At 52.7% G+C, this 19,485-nt stretch overlaps 1 protein-coding gene across 1 annotated transcript; it reads left to right on the plus strand.

The window, feature by feature from the left end:
• Positions 1-6,633: 6,633 nt before the first annotated feature.
• On the plus strand, positions 6,634-19,460 carry MAP3K10 (mitogen-activated protein kinase kinase kinase 10). Its single transcript, XM_087826698.1, has 10 exons — positions 6,634-7,680; positions 8,394-8,574; positions 11,470-11,618; positions 12,063-12,238; positions 12,794-13,040; positions 14,783-14,899; positions 16,710-16,875; positions 16,968-17,080; positions 17,415-18,089; positions 18,748-19,460. Exons 1-10 carry the CDS (start codon positions 6,987-6,989, stop codon positions 19,068-19,070), a joined length of 2,841 nt encoding a protein of 946 aa, XP_087682824.1. The 5' UTR covers positions 6,634-6,986; the 3' UTR covers positions 19,071-19,460.
• Positions 19,461-19,485: the final 25 nt, after the last annotated feature.

Consider the following 19,485-nt stretch of genomic DNA (forward strand, 5'->3'; position numbering starts at 1 on the left):
GAATGAATCAAACACCTACGAGTCTATACAGATCTGAGTGAATGATCAAATAAGTCAGTAACTGGGGAGAAGAGACAGCTCTTCCAATAGAATTCTAATTGATAAACGTCGAAGGAAAAGGGGACGTGAAAAATCACCATTAGGCAAGTGCCCAGCAATAACTTACAGGCAAGATCCACCACTGGATGTTAAAATCAGTGGGTGGAAGTTTGAGGAGAAACGGCGTGTATGGTCTCAGAGTGTTCCCCTAAGATACTTAGGCCAGTAACCTGAAAGTGGAGAAGTGCAGCTACTGCGCTATAACCAAGTGGTCAGGGTCAATATCACCAGGACACATGGACATCATGAACCCCGATATGATGCATTTTGTGGTATTCTTGGCAAAAAAGCATAACGTCATGCCTTTCAACCATGAAAAACATCAGACAAACCAAAATTAAGGGACAGTCTATAAAACAGCTGATCAGTACCCTTCAAAAGTGTCAAGGTCACGAGAGACAAGGAAATACAGAGGGACTGTCCACAGACTACTGGAGGCTAAAGAGACAGGACTACCAAACGCAGTGTGGGATCCCAGGTCCCATCCTGGCACAGGAAAAAGGCATCGGTAGAAAAATTGTTAAAAATCAAGTAGGTTAGTAGTTTAGTTAATGTGGCACCAGTGTGTTTCCAGGTTCTGATCATTGCACTATAGTGTTAACATTAGGGGCAGCAGGGGGAGAGAGAAGTGGGAACTCTCTCAACTATCTGCCACTTTCCTCTGAGTCTAAAATGACCTCGCACTGAAGCTCCCACCTGGCTCTCTGGGTCCACTTTGCGCCGGAGGGGGGCGGGGGCAGGTGTATGGCATTAGACGCCACGAAGACGGCCGCGGGGCGAGAAACAGGCCCGCTGCCAACAGCCAGCACTGACTTCCAGGTGTGTGAGTGAGCCACCTTGCAAAGGCCAAGCCCCCGTCAAGCCTTCTGATGGGGGCAGCCCTGGCCAACGTCTTCACTGCCAGAGCTTCCAACCAGAGCCACCCAGAGAAGCCACCCCCCAATACCTGACCCTCAGAAAGTATGTGTAATAATGTTTCCTGCTTTGAGCTGCCTTTTTAGAGAAAATATTGCTAGTGGGCACAGTGGCCACCAGGTGGCGTCTGGCTTCCGAGGATGGAAACAGACGCTGCCAGCATTAGAGAGGCCACTTCATTGCCCCTGAGTCCTAGGTATATAAATGTGTCACAGTGCTAACAAATAAATAAAAAAAACCTGTTACCAGGGTTTCTTTCTAGAGTTAGACAACTTGACTCTAAGGTTCATTTGGAAGGACAACAGGCAAAAAAGGAGAAGTGAGAGAGTAGCTCTACCAGATATTAAAATGAATAGAAAACTATGTTATTGCTGCACGAAGGAAGATCAGGAAGATCAGCAAATCCAGAAATAGGAACAGTTGCTTATGGAAATGTATTATGTGATTGTATAATAGTATTTTGACTTAGGGAGGGACTTCAGAGAAGTTTTTAATGTAGTAGGATTGGAGCAACTAGATAACCAAAAAGAAGCACTTGAGTCCATTCCTCACACTAGATACCAGATTAAATTCCAAGTGTATCAAAGATCTGAGTGAGAAAGCACAACCTCACAAACAATAAAAGAAAACTCTGCTGAGTCCCCTATCACCTGGCACAAGGGTAAATTTTCCAAACTATTCATCAAAGTCCAGAAGCAATAAAAGCGAACTTTGTTAAATGGCCAAACAAAAATGAAAACCTCGTGCTGTTCCAAAATACAAACCCACTAGACACAAACTAAAAACTTCAGATAAGAAAAATATGTATAACTTACATCACAGACAAAGAACTAGTATCCCGAACATATAAAGAGCATCTAAAAATTGAGAGGAAAAAGACCAAGAAACCTGTGAAAGTGGGGAAGATATGTGAACAGAGAGTTCATATAAGAAGAAATACAAATGTCCCCACATATATAAAAATACGCTCAACCTCATTCACAATAAAAAATAAAAAAACTTCTGAGATCCTTTTTCTCACCTACCTGTTTAGCAAAGGTCCAAATGTTTAACAACACAACATTGGCAACGCTGTGGGGAAAGAGGGATTCAAGATGGCAAAAAACAAACAAACAAACAAAAACCCCTCGTCTAGGATTCTATGGCAAAGACCTGCAGAAGGAAAAATAAAATGCCACATGAGTGTGCCTCTTCATTGCAGCACTATTAGTAATAGCAGAAAACTGGAAACCACTGATGTGGCCGTGAATACAGGGTACTGTAGAGCTGTGAAAAGAAATATATCGCCCGGCCGGGCGTGGCTCAGCGGTTGAGCATGGACCTAGGATCCAGGTGATCGGGGTTCGATTCCCGGTCAGGGCACATGCCCGGGTTGAGGGCTGGGCAGCCGATCAATGACTCTCTCATCATTGGTGTTTCTATCTCTCTCTCTCCCCCTCCTTTCCTCTCTCTGAAATCAATAAAGATATATATAAAATATATATATATATATATATCTCATCCCCTTTCTGTGTTTCCCTCTACGTTTGCAGACCTCACAAAATGCCTTCCCACCCACACCTAGTCAGAGCAACCTGGTGTCACCCCTGAGAGAGTGCGTCTTCCCTCTCCCAGCTCCCGCTGTTCTCAGCTCTGCTCCAGTCCTTCTCAGCACATCCCACAGGGCCTCTAAACTAAGTCATCTGGAAACCATCGGAGCGCCACCAGGATGCTGCGTGTCCTCACATTCATTCTTGAGCAGAAGGGCGTGAACGACACCCCGAGGAGAGAAGCCTAACGACTGGGACACATCCTGGGCCTGGGCTGCTCAGTCTGTCTGCCAACCAGGCTGTGCCGTGTGATGTGAACAGCTTCGGAAAGGCCCCCGTGTGCAATCATGGTTCCTCCGTCTAGGCTGAGGTGTCGGAAATCACAGCATTGGAGACAGTGTCAGTCTGCTCGGGCTGCAATAACAAAGGACCACAGACTGAGTGGCTTAAGCAACAACAGAAATGTATTTTCTCACAGTTCTGGAGGCTAAACATCCAAGATCAAGGTGTAGGCAGATTCAGCTTCTGGGGTCTCTCTCCTTGGCTCAGACAATTGCCTTCTTGCTCTGTGCACACACACCCTTGGTGTCCCCGTGTGTTTAAATTGCCTCTTATAAGGACTCCAGTCAGATAGAATTGGGGCCCATCCTAACAGCCTCATTTTAACATAATCACATCTTTTAAGGCCCTGTCTCCAGATACAGTCATTCTGAAGCATTGAGGGTTAGAGCTTCCACATATGGATGTGGGTGTGGGAGTAGGGGGAGACACAATTCAGCCCACAACAGAGACATGCCTTGGTCTTAGGATTTACCAGTCCTTCGGGGGTCTCTGAATAAAGGCAGTAACCACTGGATAAATGAGGAAATGAATTTGTTGTCCATGAAAGCAAGGGATAGGATATAATTAATTTAAAAGTGAATGAGCGAAATTAATTATGTGTAAATTAGCTCCCAATTCAATGAAGGACTGCAGAGGCGACCTAGGGGCCCAGACATTCACGTTCTTCCTCTTGGTGTTCCACTTTTAAAAAAATATGTTTTTATTGATTTTCTTAGAGAGAGAAAGGGAGAGGGAGAGAGAGAAACATCAATGATGAGAGTCATTGATCAGCTGCCTCCTGCTGGGGATGGAGCCCACAACCTGGGCATGTGCCAGGAATCAAACTGCAAGCTCCTGATTCATGGGTCAGCACTCAACCACTGAGCCACGCCGGCTGGGCCCACCTGCTTCTTTGACTTGAATCACCCCATAAGCAGTTGGTAAACAGAGTAATGATGTCAGCATAACACAAGCATATTGGTTAATATGCAATTTTTTCCAGGAAGTTAATTTTGAAGCAATCAGGGGCCAGCTTTTTCAGAGTTAAAGGGGCAGCGTTAGTAGTAAAAGATCTTAAGGGGAAAAGTTGATTATTTACAGAAAACATCTTCCTTCATATCCACAGTGGCTGACTTGGCTTCAAAGACCACTGTGCTGGCTACAGTGTTATGGTTTGTGGCAAAGCTGGAAATGCAGGTGAAGAACCTACAACATACTCTCCCATATTAAAGTAACAGAGTAGTGAGACTACACCTAGGACCACGTTTTTGATGAAAACAGTCTTCATTAGAAGTTAGTATCTCCAGACAAGCCCCAGCCTTTAAGATCACAAAGGCAGACAGAGGTGTTGCTAAGCACAAATGCCGGTGGGAATTTAACTGTGCTGGTATTCCTATTAGAATAGTCACTGTTTCTGTAGCGCTCTGATTATCAAGTTGCAGACATTTTGGGCAATCCGTCCCTAATTCTATTTTCCCCATTGTGGATAAAAAAGGGGGCTGAAATAAATCTAACCAAAAGTAACCTCACAGGGTGATCTGATTATAAATTCCTAACAGGGCAGGCAACTCAAGGTGGGTTGTCACACCCAGGCATATAATTTCTTTAGTAAAAGGTTATCTTTGCCTCAAACCAGCCCTGTCTATTGTTTCTGTGCATCTAGATTAACACACGTTTAAAATGTCTCTTTTCAGACCCCTCAGAAGGTAACCACCCTAAAGAGAGCACATTGTTAACGATCCTGTAATCCCATCTTTGCCTTACTTTCTCCCACCTTCATGTGATCTCCCTTATGTTTCCTCTTTAATTTCAAGGGCAAAAAAAGAAACTGCAAATTGTCATTCTGGGAAGCATGTTTCACAGTCTGTTGAGATCTTGCTTCCAGGCGTCTCCTCTGTCTGGCTCAAATAAATGCTAAAAAGCTCTTTAAAAAATTCCTACAGGTTTGGAAGTTATTATCTTATACCATAAAGCCCTGTTATTTCACGTTGCAGGACTCCAGGTTTTTCAGGAACTGCATATTTCAGGTTATAACAGAACCGCCTGTACTCAGAATGAAGCAGGTCCTTTCTCCTCCAACAAGCATCCTTGATAGGTCCTGAGTTTCCCTGACAGGCAGCCAGCTGCCAGGCGCCCACTTCCCTCTGAGAGCAGAACAACTTCCCAGGGGTGCTGTGAGGCAGTTCTCTGGAGTTTCTGCACCAGAGCCCATCCGAGTTCCCCTGTTCAGTCCTCCCTCCAAACCCCCAAGACTGCTCAGGAGAGGCCAAGTGAAAATTTTACCATTTACAGAATTTTACCATTTACAAGCTTGCAGATCTTGAGGAAGTCACTGACCGCTGAAGGGCTGTTTCTTCATTCTTTCAAGGGGATGGCATTTTAGAGGGGAGGGGTGTTGGGAGGCAGGGTAAAAGAAAAAAGAAAAAAACACGACGGTGATGGGATTAAGAAGTACTAATTGGTAGTTACAAAAATAGGCTTGGGACGTAAGATAGAACACAGGGAATATTAGTTAACAATACTGTAATAACTATTTATGGTCCAGGTGGGCACTTGAATTATCGGAGGAAACACTTTGTAACCTCTAAGAATGTCTATCTGCTATGCTGTACACCTTACACTAATACACACAAAAAAGCGATGACTGCAAATTGTAATAAAAAAGTAAAATTTAAAAATAAATAGAACAAAACAAACGGGATGGCATTTTTAAATCATGTTTTTGTTTTTTTAATTTAAAACTCTACTTTTGATTCTTGCCTTGTCATTCATAGTTCTGGACCTGCACTTCACTTTTCTATGCGTCATCTGTAAAATGGGGCCTTTGAGAAGATTTAACGATACCATGTGTGCAAAGCACAAGATGTACATTAAGCCCTCTCCCCCCCCAACTCCCCATTCGAAGTTTCTATTATGGGGGGCGGGGATTCTCCAGGGTGAGTACTGACTGCAGAGGCAGAGGGACTCGTAGCTGGTGGGAAGGCAGACGTGGCCGTGTTATCCCCAGGGTCAGGAAACACATCCTCCCAGCCCGGCGTTCCCCGCAGAGGTCTCACCATTGGCCTGACTCCCCGAAGCCCGAGGTTTGTGGGCTGCCCGCCGCTGCGCGAGTCTGAGCGCGGACTACAGTTCCCGGCGTGCACTTCGGTAGGGGCCCCGGGGGCGACCCAGCAGCGGGGACGGCGTCTGGCTCCGCTAGAGGTTCCGGACAGTAAGCATCATTTACGCAGCTCCTACTTTTCGCTTTGCGAAGCGCATCCGTTGCCATCAACTCCACCTTGGGCTGCAGCCCCCGCAGGGTCTGTGAGGCGCCCCCGTCCTCCTTCCCTTCTTGAGACGACCGGCCACCGGGTCCCAGGGAGGGTCCGCAGCCAAGCTTATCTCCCCGGGAGGATCCCTTCGGCCCCTCGAAATCCCCACAGCAGCCCGCGGCTGGCAGCCGGGTTCTGGGGGTTGGGGGGGCTAGGGCGGGCCTCGAAGCAGCGCAGCTGGGGACTACAACTCCCAGGCGGCACCGCGGCGGCGGCGATCACGTCACTCAGGCACCGCCGGCGGCCCCGGGTAGCGGCGCGGGCAGGGGCAGGGGCTGGGGCCGACCCGGAGGCTGGTGGAGAAGATGGGGGCCGCCCGGCCGCCTCGCGTGTGAGGAGGCCGAGGGGCGCGCCACCCCGTCTCGGGGCGGGCGCCTCCCGGGCCCCGCCACTCTCGCCCCACCCGGCAGCTGTGGCCCGGGATGCGGAGCCGGGGGCCGCCGGTGGAGCTGCGCGGGGTGAGGCGCGGGGAAGGGGGCTGCCTGCTGCCCGCGCCCTCGTCCCCCACCGGCGGGCCCCGGCAGGAATTCGGGAGCCGGGAGGCCAGGCCTTCTTAGCGCCCTGACGTTTGAGGGGGGCCGGTGACCCCTCCGCCCTACCCCCACCCCGCCCCGCCAGCTGAATCAGAGCGGACGACCCTGCCCTTTAAAAGCGGCTTTTCCTGCTTCTGCGGAGGGCCCCTCAGCCATGGCCCCCAGGAGCCCCCGAGAACCCGCAGGGACTGCCCCCCATCCTGGCCGCCGGGGCCCGCCCTCTGCATCCCCTGGGCTGCGGGTGTGAAGCGGCCTCCCGCAGCCCCGGCCCCTCCCCCATGGAGGAGGCGGAGGGGGGCGCGGCGGCCACGGAGTGGGGCACCTCCCCCGCGGGGCCAGTCTGGACCGCTGTGTTCGACTACGAGGCGGCCGGCGAAGAGGAGCTGACCCTGCGGCGGGGCGACCGCATCCAGGTGCTTTCCCAGGACTGTGCGGTGTCGGGCGACGAGGGCTGGTGGACCGGGCAGCTACCCGGCGGCCGTGTGGGCGTCTTCCCCAGCAACTACGTAGCCCCCACCACGCCCCCCGCACCTGCCGCACCCGCGGGCCTCCAGTTGCCCCAGGAGATCCCCTTCCACGAGCTGCAGCTAGAGGAGATCATCGGTGTAGGGGGCTTTGGCAAGGTCTATCGGGCCCTGTGGCGTGGCGAGGAGGTGGCCGTCAAGGCTGCCCGGCTGGACCCTGAGCGGGACCCGGCAGTGACAGCAGAGCAGGTGCGCCAAGAGGCCCGGCTCTTCGGAGCCCTTCAGCACCCCAACATCATTGCCCTCAGGGGCGCGTGCCTCAGCCCCCCACACCTCTGCCTGGTGATGGAGTATGCCAGAGGAGGTGCACTGAGCAGGGTGCTTGCCGGTCGCCGGGTGCCCCCTCATGTGCTGGTCAACTGGGCTGTGCAGGTGGCCCGGGGCATGAATTACCTACACAATGATGCCCCTGTGCCCATCATCCACCGGGACCTCAAGTCCATCAACAGTAAGTGGTGTCCTCCCCCAAAACTTGCTTCCACAGAACTTTAGGAAGCCAAGCCTAGGTAGCGGGAAATGAGGATACCAGGAAACACTGCCTGGGGCAAGAAGGGGCGGCAGTAAACCTTCAGGGCCAGGGAGGCGGGCCTTGCCCCATGAAGGGAGGAAAGGGTGAAGCACTACCTGCCTCTGAAGGCTACAGAGTCGCAGCAGCTCAGTAAATGTGTATCTATGAACACTGTGACGACCCTGCATTCCCAGTGTGAACAGGGCAATATGGCTTGTGGCTTGGCACCCTCACTTCTGCCTCACTCTACTGGCCCAAGCAAGTCATATGGCCAACCTAGAGGAAAGGATGGGGAAATGCACTTCGCCTCCTTAGTGGAAACACCTGCGAAGTCACTTGACAAAGAGTATGACATAGAGAGGAGTAGAATTGGGGCCCATGAGTGCAGTGACCACAGGGATGACAAAGACAAAGGAAACCATGTTCATCTCTTCTGGGGAGGTTGGGAATTCAAGGCTTGGACCAAAGAGGACCAAGGCTTTGGCCATCAACATTTCACTGAGCTCCCCAGAGTCTAGGTTGGAGTCAGGAGGGCAGGGGTTAGACTGGCCACTTGAGGTGGGTAGAAGATGAGATTTCAGCTGAGGCAGGGCCCAGACATGTGGTCTACAGCCCACCAGGTCTGGGGTGACCACCTTTTTCCTACTCCACAGTTCTTATTCTGGAGGCCATTGAGAACCACAACCTCGCGGACACGGTGCTCAAGATCACGGACTTTGGCCTCGCCCGCGAGTGGCACAAGACCACCAAAATGAGCGCCGCGGGGACTTATGCCTGGATGGCCCCCGAGGTTATCCGTCTCTCCCTCTTCTCCAAAAGCAGTGACGTCTGGAGGTGCTGATGGGGCTGGGGAGGCCTCCTGGAAATGGGGGAGTGAGGAGGGGTGAGGGCAGAGTGGGAGGGACAGTCTCCCACTGAAGCCAGGATCTGGGCCTGGCAAAGGGGCGACATCAGACCACCAGACAGATACCAAAGTAGGTCTCTGCTAGCAAAAGTGGCAGCTGAGGATGAATTGGATGGCAATAAAAAACAAATATCCAAAGGTGTAGAAATAGGATGTTGTCAGCACTAAAGGCCCTTCAGACAGCATCAGGTACACAGCCCCCACTTGTCAAACAGGAAGTTGAAGCCTTTGGAGATAACCATTCACTCATTTATTCATTCATCCATCCATCTATCCATCCATCCAACTGTGCTGGGTGCTAGGGATACAGCAGGAAATAAAAATAGACACATTCCCTGCTCACAGAAGTAGTAAATAAATAAGTACACAAGAAGCTGGAAAAAAACTTTTTAAGTTAAGAAAATTGTAAAATAATATTAAAAGATAAGTTAATTCACCAGAAAAAGTATTAGATAGAGTTACGAGCCAGGAGGTTGATGGCAAAACGTTCTGAGGGCTGGAGGACGTCTTGCAGAGGCTTTTCTGAGAAGTGATGCTTGAGCTGCATTCTGGATGACGAGACAAGGCCAGCTATGCAGAGTTTGGGGGAAGAAGCTTCCCAGGCAGAGGGAACAGCTCGCACAAAGGAGGTACTGAGGTGAGAACAAGATTGGTATGTTCCAGAAAACAGCTCCGAGGGCCTGTGTGGTTGGCTGGAGCAGACAAGGAGGAAAGTGGTAGGAAATGACGTAGGAGAGAGAGCTGGAGGGCCCCTCGGATGAGGCACTGGACTCCAGTTTTATTCTAAGCGCAATGGAAAGCATTAGAGGTGGTGATGAGTGACGCGATCTGATTCAGCATTGGAAAGGCTCCCTCCGCCTGTAGGGTGGAGAATGGATTGTAGGGGAAGGAGTGGGGGCGGCAGGCCAGTGAGGAGGCTGTTGCCATCACCAGCAAGGCTTTGTGGTGGCAGCAAACTCTTCAAACCAAGGCCTCCTGCTGGGAGAAAGCCGAACCCAGGTCAGTACCCCTCTGAGGCTCCAAACGGACCAAGCAGCAAAGTCATGGTTTTTGGGCAGACAGATCAGACAGGACGTCTCAACTGGACCAGCATAGCCTTTGGGGGAAGTCCTGACCGGCTGCACATCAGGCATTCATTTGTGGCCCCAGACATTTAGTGGAGCCATATTTCGGTGCCAAGGAGCAGAAACCCCAAAATAAAAACAAGACTAGAGTTTTTGCTGTCATGTGAAGCCGGGGCTGATGTGGTGCCCCCAGTGTTAGAGATTCAAGGTCCAATGTCAGGGTTCCTTAACAGGGCTGTCATTGACATCGGGCAGGATAATTCTTGCTTGTGTGATACTGTCCTTTTCAGGACAGAAGTATCCATGGTTCCCAGCCACCAAACATCAGTAGCACTCCCCATTGTGACAATCAAAACATCCCTATAGGTTTCCAGGGACATAAGAGAGATGGGGGAGTCATGCCACCTCTAATTACAAGCCACTCTTATTTTTTTCCACCCTTGTATGGCCTCCATTCCCAAGTTCACTTCATGGTCCAGAATGGCTGCTTGAGCATCAGCTTTTATGTCCACATTCCAACCAGTAGAAAGGAGAAAAGATGAAAGAACACTCCTTCCTGGAAGTTAGTTGCACACTGCACACCCCGCTACATCCCACTGGCCAGAACCATTGTCATGGGGCATAATGAGCTGCAGAGGGGGATGGAAAATTATTTCAGGCAGCATATGCCCGGCACAAATTCACCGGTGCTGTCACTGAAACAGAAGGGGAGGTGTCAGCTGCATGAGGGCAGGGGTTGCATCTTGTTTCAGTGCCTAGAACAGGGGATATTTAATAGGTATATGTTGAATGAATGCATTTGTGGATATGGGGGAGCATGGGGATCTACTACACGGGAGGCATTGCACAAAACAGCGTCAAGATCCAGAAGGAGTGCGGCTTACTGCAGAAGGTGGGCACACAGGTGGTTGTAGCACAGTGATGCACAGGCTGGTGTGTGTAGCCGTTAAGGACATTGTCGTGGGCATCGGGCAGACCTAAGTTCAAGTGTGGCACCACTGCTTACTAGCTGTGTGACTATAGGCAAGCAGCTTAACCTTTCTGAGCCTATATCTGTTCATCAGATAAAATAGGGATCATACCAAGACCTGCCTTCCAGGGCTGTTGTGAGGATTACTGAGAGTGCCTAGCATAGTGCTAGCATAAGAAAGTGCTTTATAAATAGCAAATAGTGTTAACTTGTCTTTAGAGGTAAGTGCCAAAGTTTCTATGGGAACATAGAGAAGGGACCTCTAACCCAGCTTTGGAGGCTATGGAATCAAGGAAGGCTTCCTGGCAGAGGGAGCACCTGAGTTGAGACTTAAGGGATGGTTACACAAAGGGAAAAGTGTTCTCAACAAGGGAACAGCATGTGTAAAGGCCAGATGTTAGGAAGAACAGGGCTTGTTCAACTCCAGTGTGGCTGCAAGATGAAGCTGAGGTTAGTACGGGGGCTGAGAGTGCTTAGAGGTGAGGCTGTGGGGTCATCAAAGGTCAGGGCTAAAAAGGGTGGATTTGCCCAGTGGGCACAGGGAACTTTCCCCACTAAAGGTTTTCAGGCAGGGGCAAGGGAAGAGAGAGCAAAAGCAAGACATCAGAAAGCAACCCCACCACATCTATTTGAGGTCAGGGCAATGGAGGTCAAATTACGTTCTTGTGGCCTCTTTGACCAGGCTGGATATTGGCATGAGGGAGGCGCACCAGGGGATTGGAGGCAGGGTGGGGTATGGGAGAGGATTGGGGTGGACTGTAGCATCACCCCTTCCTCTCCCCCCACTGCAGCTTCGGGGTGCTGCTCTGGGAGCTGTTGACGGGTGAGGTCCCCTACCGTGAAATCGACGCCTTGGCTGTGGCATATGGCGTGGCTATGAACAAGCTGACGCTGCCCATCCCCTCCACGTGCCCCGAGCCCTTTGCCCGCCTACTGGAGGGTGAGCCAGGGCCCTGTGGAGAGGGAATGCTCAGCTTGGGTGGCAGGGGCCCATGGGTCCAGACCTTGCCCCTTCACACCCATCCATACCAGTGGGCCCAGGAGTGAGGGAGAAAGGGCTGGACCCATCGGACTATGACTCCCCCACAGTTGGCTCCAAGGCCCCCAGACCCTTACTCTGGCCAGGCCCACAGCTCTTGAGGGCAACCTGTTAGGATTCATTGGTCCTAGGATTCCTCCCTGATCCCTGATTCTGCCACTAGAGAGCAGGTCCCTGGGTTTCTGTTGCAGTTTCACCGAGTGAAATATTGCCAGGAATTGGGGTTGGAATTCCTTCCCCCCAGCTCCATGGAAGCTGTTTGTCTCAGCCCCTTGAAGTCCTGCCTTTCACTGAGCAGGCTGATGCCCCAGAGCATGACCACTGATATCTCCACTCCCACCCCAGAGTGCTGGGACCCGGACCCCCACGGGCGGCCGGATTTTGGCAGCATCTTGAAGCAGCTTGAAGTCATAGAACAATCAGCCCTATTCCAGATGCCGCTGGAGTCCTTCCACTCACTGCAGGAAGACTGGAAGCTGGAGATTCAGCACATGTTTGATGATCTCCGCACCAAGGAGAAGGTGAAGGCAAGGGACAAGTGGGAGAGGTGAAGCAGGATCTCTGAGTTCTGATGCCATGGGTGGGGCAGAGTCCCTTCCCCGAGCCAAGGCCCAGGAACCTTTTTGCCTGTTAATAGACAGCCTCCTGTTGGTGGATTAATAAGAAAAAGGCACCCTGCACTGAAGTACTTACAAGTGATACTGCATAATGTCTGGGGTTTTAAATACTACAGCAAAATGAGAGGGAGAGAGGAGAGAAGGAAGGGAAAGATTTGCAAAGTACAGACAATTGTTGGATGATGGGTACATGTTTTTGTGGATATTTGAAGTTTTCCACATTGAAGAGTTAGAAAATTAAAAATCAAAGGGGGGGAGGAAAAGGCATTCTTTCTTTGGGCTAATGTAGCCCCCTGCCCTGGCACCTGGCTTGGTTAGCAAGTGAGTTGGATTGTGCCCTCAATTTGCCTCACAGCAGGACACTCCTGGGCAGGGCCCCAGCCAGACCCAGCAGCTCTGGGTCCTTCCCAGGGGCAGAATAGCTAAGTCCTTCTCAGCAGCCACCCATCTCCTCTCCAGGAGCTCCGGAGCCGTGAGGAGGAGCTGCTGCGGGCAGCTCAGGAGCAGCGCTTCCAGGAGGAGCAGCTGCGGCGGCGGGAGCAGGAGCTGGCAGAGCGCGAGATGGACATCGTGGAGCGGGAGCTGCACCTGCTAATGTGCCAGCTGAGCCAGGAGAAGCCCCGGGTCCGCAAACGCAAGGGCAACTTCAAGCGCAGCCGCCTGCTCAGGCTGCGGGAAGGCAGCAGCCACATCAGCCTGCCCTCTGGTACCTTGAGTGTCCCCCCAACAGGCCACTGGGCACATTCCTGACCCAGGGTTTATTGCTTCCTTTTTTTTTTAAATTTTTTTTTAACGCTAAATATATCACACAAAAAACCACCAAGAGACTGTACAGCTTAATGCATTAGTATAATCACCCCCATGAAAGCAGAGAACCTACAGCCACCCAGGTGCCCTCCATGTGCCCCTCCAACAACCGACAGCCCCCTGCAAGTAACCCCTGTGTTGACTTTCAGAGCAGTCACTTCCTTACTTAATAGTTTTGTCTCCCAGCTGTTTGTGTAGTATCTTTTATTCTGCCTCTGTTTTCTCCTTGCCAATAATTTGTTGAGGACATATCATTTATTCTGTAGTATTTCCCAGAGTCTAGATTTTGCTGCTTGCATCACCCCATTTTCATTTCACATGTCCCTCTGTCCCCTGAATTTTCTGTAAATCTGTGTTAGGTTAAACCATGTGAAATTGCTGATGTTCAGCCATATTTGATCTACAAAAACAAGTTTCACATGGATCTCAAAGGCTTAATCAGTTTCAAGTTCAGGTTTGATTTTTTTTTCCAAAGACTGCTTCCTAGGTAATGTCAGAAGGCACATCATGCTGGTTGTCTCTCTGTGATGTTATAACCACAGCACAGTGCCTAGAACAGCACCAGCTCACAGAAATGCAAGCTACGTGTGTGATTTTAAATTTTCTAATAGCTACATTAAGAAAGGGAAAGAGAGCCCTGGCTGGCATTGCTCAGCAGTTAGAGCATCCTCCTGCAGACCAAAGGGTTGTGGGTTCGAGTCCTGGTCAAGGACATGTACCTGGGTTGCAGGTCCCATCCCCAGCCCCCATCAAGGGTGTGTGGGAGGCAACCAATCTATGTGTCTCTCTCACATCAATGTTTCTCTCCCCCTCCCTCCCTCCTTCCCACTCTCTTGAAAAGCAATGGAAAAAATATCCTCGGGTGAGGAGTAACCAAAAAAAAAAAAAGGAAAGAGAAACAAATGAAATTTTAATATTTTTAACCTAATATATCTAAAGTGTTATGGTTTCACATGGTTTAACAAGAAAAACTTGTTAAATATTACACCTCCTTTTTTCCACACTTAATCTATGAAATCTAGTATGTATTTTATATTTATAGCACCTTACAATCTGAGGGCTAAATTTTCATCAAAAGTACTTGACCTGTCTTTAGATTTCATAAAATGTAGTTGAAAAAGCAGATTCACACACCCACGTTGTTCTAAACATGCTTAACTGTTTCTAACGACCAAATTTGCATATTTGTCTTTAAAAGTGAACTTAATTACCGTTAAATAAAGGCAAAACTCTCCTGTTCCTCGGTTGCACAAGCCACATTTCAAGTACTGTATTGCTACATGTGACCAATGGCCACCAGAGTGGGTACTCAGGCCTAGGTCCTTAGTCGGCGAGGGCAGTGGCTCTCAAGCCTGAGCGTGTATCAAGGGTACCTGGAGGGCTTGTTCCACCACAGTTAGATCTCTGCATCTCACCCCCAAAGCTGCAAGTTCAGGGAGGGCCAGGGGATGTACATTTCTAGGATGTTTCTACTCAGTGTTGATGCTACTAGTCTGGGAACCACACTTGGAGAACCTCTGTGTTATGGAATGCAAAATGGTGGCATTCATACTAGACTTCCAGAGGGAACCTCCCTCCTGAAAAGGGAACTGCCCAGGTGACCCATGGAGCTGTTTGCTTAGGGAAGTCTCTGTTTTGCAGGCTTCGAGCATAAGATCACAGTCCAGGCCTCTCCAACCCTGGACAAGCGGAAAGGATCCGATGGGGCCAGCCCCCCTGCAAGCCCCAGCATCATCCCTCGGCTGAGGGCCATTCGCTGTGAGTATCTCCCAAGGCCCTGACTGGTCCGTCAGTCAGCAGACTTCTCTGAGCATATACCTTGCACCAAGCAGAGGATCAGCAGGGAACAAGACAGGCAGGGTCCCTTCCGTCATTCTCATCAGGGAGAAACAGACAATGAACAGGTCCATAAGCAGACAGGATAATTTCTTGTAGGAAAGGGAATAAAAGAGAAGAGTTGCCGTTTATATCAGGAAGGCCTGTTTGAGGTGCTGGGTGGGGTTTGAGCAGGAACCTACGTGGTAAGGAGCGAGAGACATGCAGAGATCTGAAAGAAGAGTGTCCCTACAGGGAACAGAAAGGGCAAGGCCTGGAGCTAGTGTGTATGTCAGCCCAAAAGGCCAACCTGGCTGGAGTAGAACGAATGGGATGCAGAGCAGTAGGCTTGTGGTCAGGGGTTCAACAGGGGCCAGGTCACACTGGGCCTTGAGAGCTGGATGAGGAACCTGGGTTTTATTTTAAAGGTGACAGCCCTGGAGGGCTGTGAGCAAGGCAGCGATGTGTTAAAATATACCTTTCCTTCTGGCTGCTGTGGGAGCATGGATGGTAGGAGGGCAGGAGTAAGGGCAGGAGACAAGTGAGATGATGGGGGCTGGACCAGGGTAGGGCCTTGGAGTGGGGGGCGAGATGGCCACAATAGGGGGTGCCTGGCAGAAGTGCAGCTGCTGGGGTTTGCTGACAAGTTGAAGGATACTGGGCTGACTCACGAGTCTGTTCTGCCCCATCCTTCACCCCCAGCTTTGCCCCACAAGCTGGCCCCTGCACACGTCTGTTTGGGCACCAGCTTTGTACCAGGCTCAGAGTTCATTCTCACCGGGGACACAAAGACAAATAATGGCCATGCAGTGGAGTCAATACTGGTATCAGGGTGCGTTCAAAGTGTAGGAGGAACAGAGAAGACAGAGCAACTGACTCTCCAGGGAACAAACTACTCCAGGGCTGGAGGGTTGAAAGGCAAGAAGCCAACCAGGTCAGGAAAGGGACTGAAAAGGCACAGAATTCCAGGCAAAAGGAATAGCCTGTGCAAAGGCATGGTGGTGTGAAAGCATCCACCTGGGAACCTGCAGATGTAGGGACCCAACTGTGCCACTTAGGCCCTCTGCCAGCATATCCCCGACTCTAGCTCTCCTCCCTTTCTCCCTCCCTCCCTCCCTCCCCACCAGCCATACTCTATGCTGTCCAGTCTCAGGGCCTTGGCATTTGCTGTTCCCTCTGCCTGAAATGCTCCTTCCCTTGTATCTTCTTGACTCACTCCCTCACCACCTCATCTTTGCCCAGATTTCTCTTCCCGCATGAAGCCTTCCCTGACCCCAGGCCCCTTTTCTGCCTCTTTCCTGCAGCACTTACACCCACGCAGAGGACTTGCCTGTGCGTCTTGTTGATCATATGCCTTCACCCACTGAAATGGCGACTCCGAGGGCTGGGGGTTTTGTCTGCTTTACCCACTGCTACCTTTCCAGCACCAGCCACAGGGCTTGGCACAGAGCAGGCACTCAGTAAACATTGGAGAATGAGTGGATGGTTGAAGGAGTGACGACAGTGAGGCTGAGGAAGTCAGCTGGGGATAACATGAAAGGCCTCGAATGCTGGCTGAGGAGCCGGGCTGTCCTGCAGCAGTGGAGAGCTATGGAAGGATTTAGAGCAAAGAAGGGTCATGATTGGAGTTAGAGTCCAAGATCCCTTGGGCTTCCAGGTGAAGGATGAGTCCGAGATGGGGAAAGTGAAGCTGGGAGCCCAGTGGAGACAGACTTTCTAAGACCCAATAACCAAATGGCTTCTCTCGGCTCAGTGACACCTGTGGATGGTGGAGGCGGCAGCAGCAGTGGTGGCAGTGGCAGTGGAACGTGGGGCCGCAGTGGGCTCCCAAAGAAGGAAGAACTGGTTGGGGGCAAGAAGAAAGGCCGGACCTGGGGGCCCAGCTCCACCCTCCAGAAGGAGCGGGCTGAAGAAGAGAGGTATCGGTGGCTGGAGCCCACCCCGTGCCCCGCCCCAGGCCCATGGCTGCCAGAAGGCCCACCACCCTCCCCCATCTCTGGTTCCCCTGCAGGCTGAAGGCCCTAGGGGAAGGAAGCAAACAGTGGTCCTCAAGCGCCCCTAACCTGGGCAAGTCCCCCAAACACACCCCCATTGCCCCAGGCTTCGCCAGCCTCAATGAGATGGGTAAGAGGATGTGGGTGCCTTCAAAAGGGAAGGGAGATGACATTCGACATTCGCTGGCTGAAGGGGAACCTAACCCAAGACCAAGGGGTTACCATTCCCCAGGGTTTCCCGGGAGGGAGAGGATTTCACTGGGCCAGAGGGTAGAAAGCATCCCCAGAAAGGGGGACAGCCAGTTCCTGTGGTGTGGGCTGGGGGCTTTAAGGGGAGACAGATTCAAAAGCCATGCTTAGTGGATTTGGTGGTCTTGCTGTTGGAGGGGTCATTGGGGGCAGTCCCTTGCCTCCAAGTCCCCAGGGACCGCCCGGAGTCGAGTGCCGGCCCTCTCCGGTTGCAGAGGAGTTCGCGGAGGCAGACGAAGGCAGCAACGGGCCCCACTCCCCCCACAGCACCCTGGCCTACCTCGAGGTGCCGCTCCCCACTGAGCCCTCCCCTGGGGTGCTGGTGACACCGGCCCGGCCCGGGCCCGGCGCCCGGCGGCGGCGCTGCGAATTTGCGCTGCTGAGCTGCGCCTCGCTGCTGGGCGCCGTGGGCCTGGGCGCCGACGTGGCCGAGGCGCGCACGGCGGATGGTGAGGAGCAGCGGCGCTGGCTCGACAGCCTCTTCTTCTCCCGGGCGGGCCGCTTCCCGCGGGGCCTCAGCCCGCCCGCGCGCTCACCTGGCCGCCACAACGCCGCCGCAGCTGGCCCGGGCCTGGCGCCTTCGGCCACCCTGGTGTCACTGTCCTCCGTGTCCGACTGCAACTCCACGCGTTCGCTGCTGCGCTCCGACAGCGACGAGGCCGCGCCAGCCGCCCCCTCCCCGCCGCCCTCTCCGCCTGCACCCTCGCCCAGCACCAACCCCCTGGTGGACCTGGAGCTGGAGAGCTTCAAGAAGGACCCCCGCCAGTCACTGACGCCCACCCACGTCACGGTCACTGCCGCTCGCGCGATGAACCGCGGGCACCGGAGGACCCCGTCCGACGGGGCACTAGGGCAGCGGGAGGCGCGGGAGCCCCCGGGCCCCGGCCCTGGTGAGTGAGGCGCCCTGTGCCCGGTGCACAGAAAACGGCCCTTCTCCCTGTCCCTCCAAGGTCCAATGTTCCAACCCAGCTGCCACCCCAGGATGCCAAGGCGGCCATCTCCTGCTTACAGTGGGAGGAAGGGGCTGTGTCCCCCTGGCCCTCACGGCTGGAGGCCTTGTGGGGCCCCAAGGGATTGAGACACAGGATGAAGCAGAGGTGGCAAACTCCAGTGTCCACAGTGGCCAAGCAGGTGACATTAATGGCTGCAATAATAACTAGAGCTAACACAAAAATTATGGGGAACACTCACGTGCCAGGCTCTGTTCTCTGTGCCTTTATTAACGGACAAGGATGATTGATGCATGGAGGAGTTAATACCTCCTGCCGAGCTCTGAGCTGCTGTTCCCAGTGTCCTTTGATTTACTCCTGACCCGTGTGGGGAGGTGCTGTCCCCCATTTAGAGAAGCGGCCATGCCTGAGGTCTCTATCGCTCTGTGTGCTGTCTTTCTGGCCCTAGCCCAGTGTAGAGTTGGGAGGAATGGGGGCTTTTTCTCCAGCAAATTTTTTGAGAAAAGTCAGAAATGCCAATTTTCATGTCAGTGCTCCTGGGTTTTCAATACCACCCTCTGCTCCACCCCATTCACCTCATCTGATCCTCTCTTCCCAGGCCCTCGAGATCCCCTGGACTTCCCTCGGCTGCCCGAACCCCAGGCTCTGTTTCCTACTCACCTCCGGCCCCCCGACTTTCCTGGTCGCCCCACCACCCTGACCTTTGCCCCAAGACCACGGCCGGCTGCCAGCCGCCCCCGCCTGGACCCCTGGAAACTGGTCTCCTTTGGCCGGACACTCAGCATCTCACCTCCTAGCAGGCTGGACACTCCAGAGAGCCCTGGGCCCCCCAGCGTGCAGCCCACGCTGCTTGACCTGGACATGGAGGGGCAGAGCCAGGACAGCACAGTGCCCCTGTGTGGGGCCCACAGCTCCCGTTGAGGCCTGCCCACTGCCACCCGCCTGGGCAGCCATGAATGTAGCGCCCCAGGCCCTGCCCCAGCCCACCAGGCCACAAGGCAGGGGAGGCCTTGGGCAGGATACTCTATTTATTGGGGAAGGGGGGCGGGGGGACACTTAATTTATTCCTTTGTACCCCGGAGGGTGGGGCCCTGTGCTCGCCCTGCAGCAGGGGTAGGGTGGGCAGGGATACTCAGGGACAGGGCAACATGGGGGATTTGGCACAAAATGCAGCATTAAAGGTAACCCCTGCCCCCTACCACGCTTGGCTGTGTGTATTTCCCCAGCCCAGGCCCTGATCCTGGCTCATTTGCAGCAGGGTACCCCCCCACCCTTGCTTCCTCTCTGGACCCCTCTGGATTTCTGAGGTCCAGCAGGTAAAGCCCAGGCCTGTGTC

The sequence above is a fragment of the Miniopterus natalensis genome, chromosome 18 (assembly GCF_054644295.1).
Source record: "Miniopterus natalensis isolate mMinNat1 chromosome 18, mMinNat1.hap1, whole genome shotgun sequence".
Lineage (NCBI taxonomy): Eukaryota > Metazoa > Chordata > Mammalia > Chiroptera > Miniopteridae > Miniopterus > Miniopterus natalensis.

Coding starts and splice junctions, on each gene's coding strand:
- MAP3K10 (XM_087826698.1), top strand. CDS start 6,987: ATGGAGGAGGCGGAGGGGGGCGCGGCGGCCACGGAGTGGGGCACCTCC. Junction 13,041..14,782: donor CCACATCAGCCTGCCCTCTG/GTACCTTGAGTG, acceptor TCTGTTTTGCAG/GCTTCGAGCATAAGATCACA. Junction 18,090..18,747: donor GCCCCCGGGCCCCGGCCCTG/GTGAGTGAGGCG, acceptor CTCTCTTCCCAG/GCCCTCGAGATCCCCTGGAC.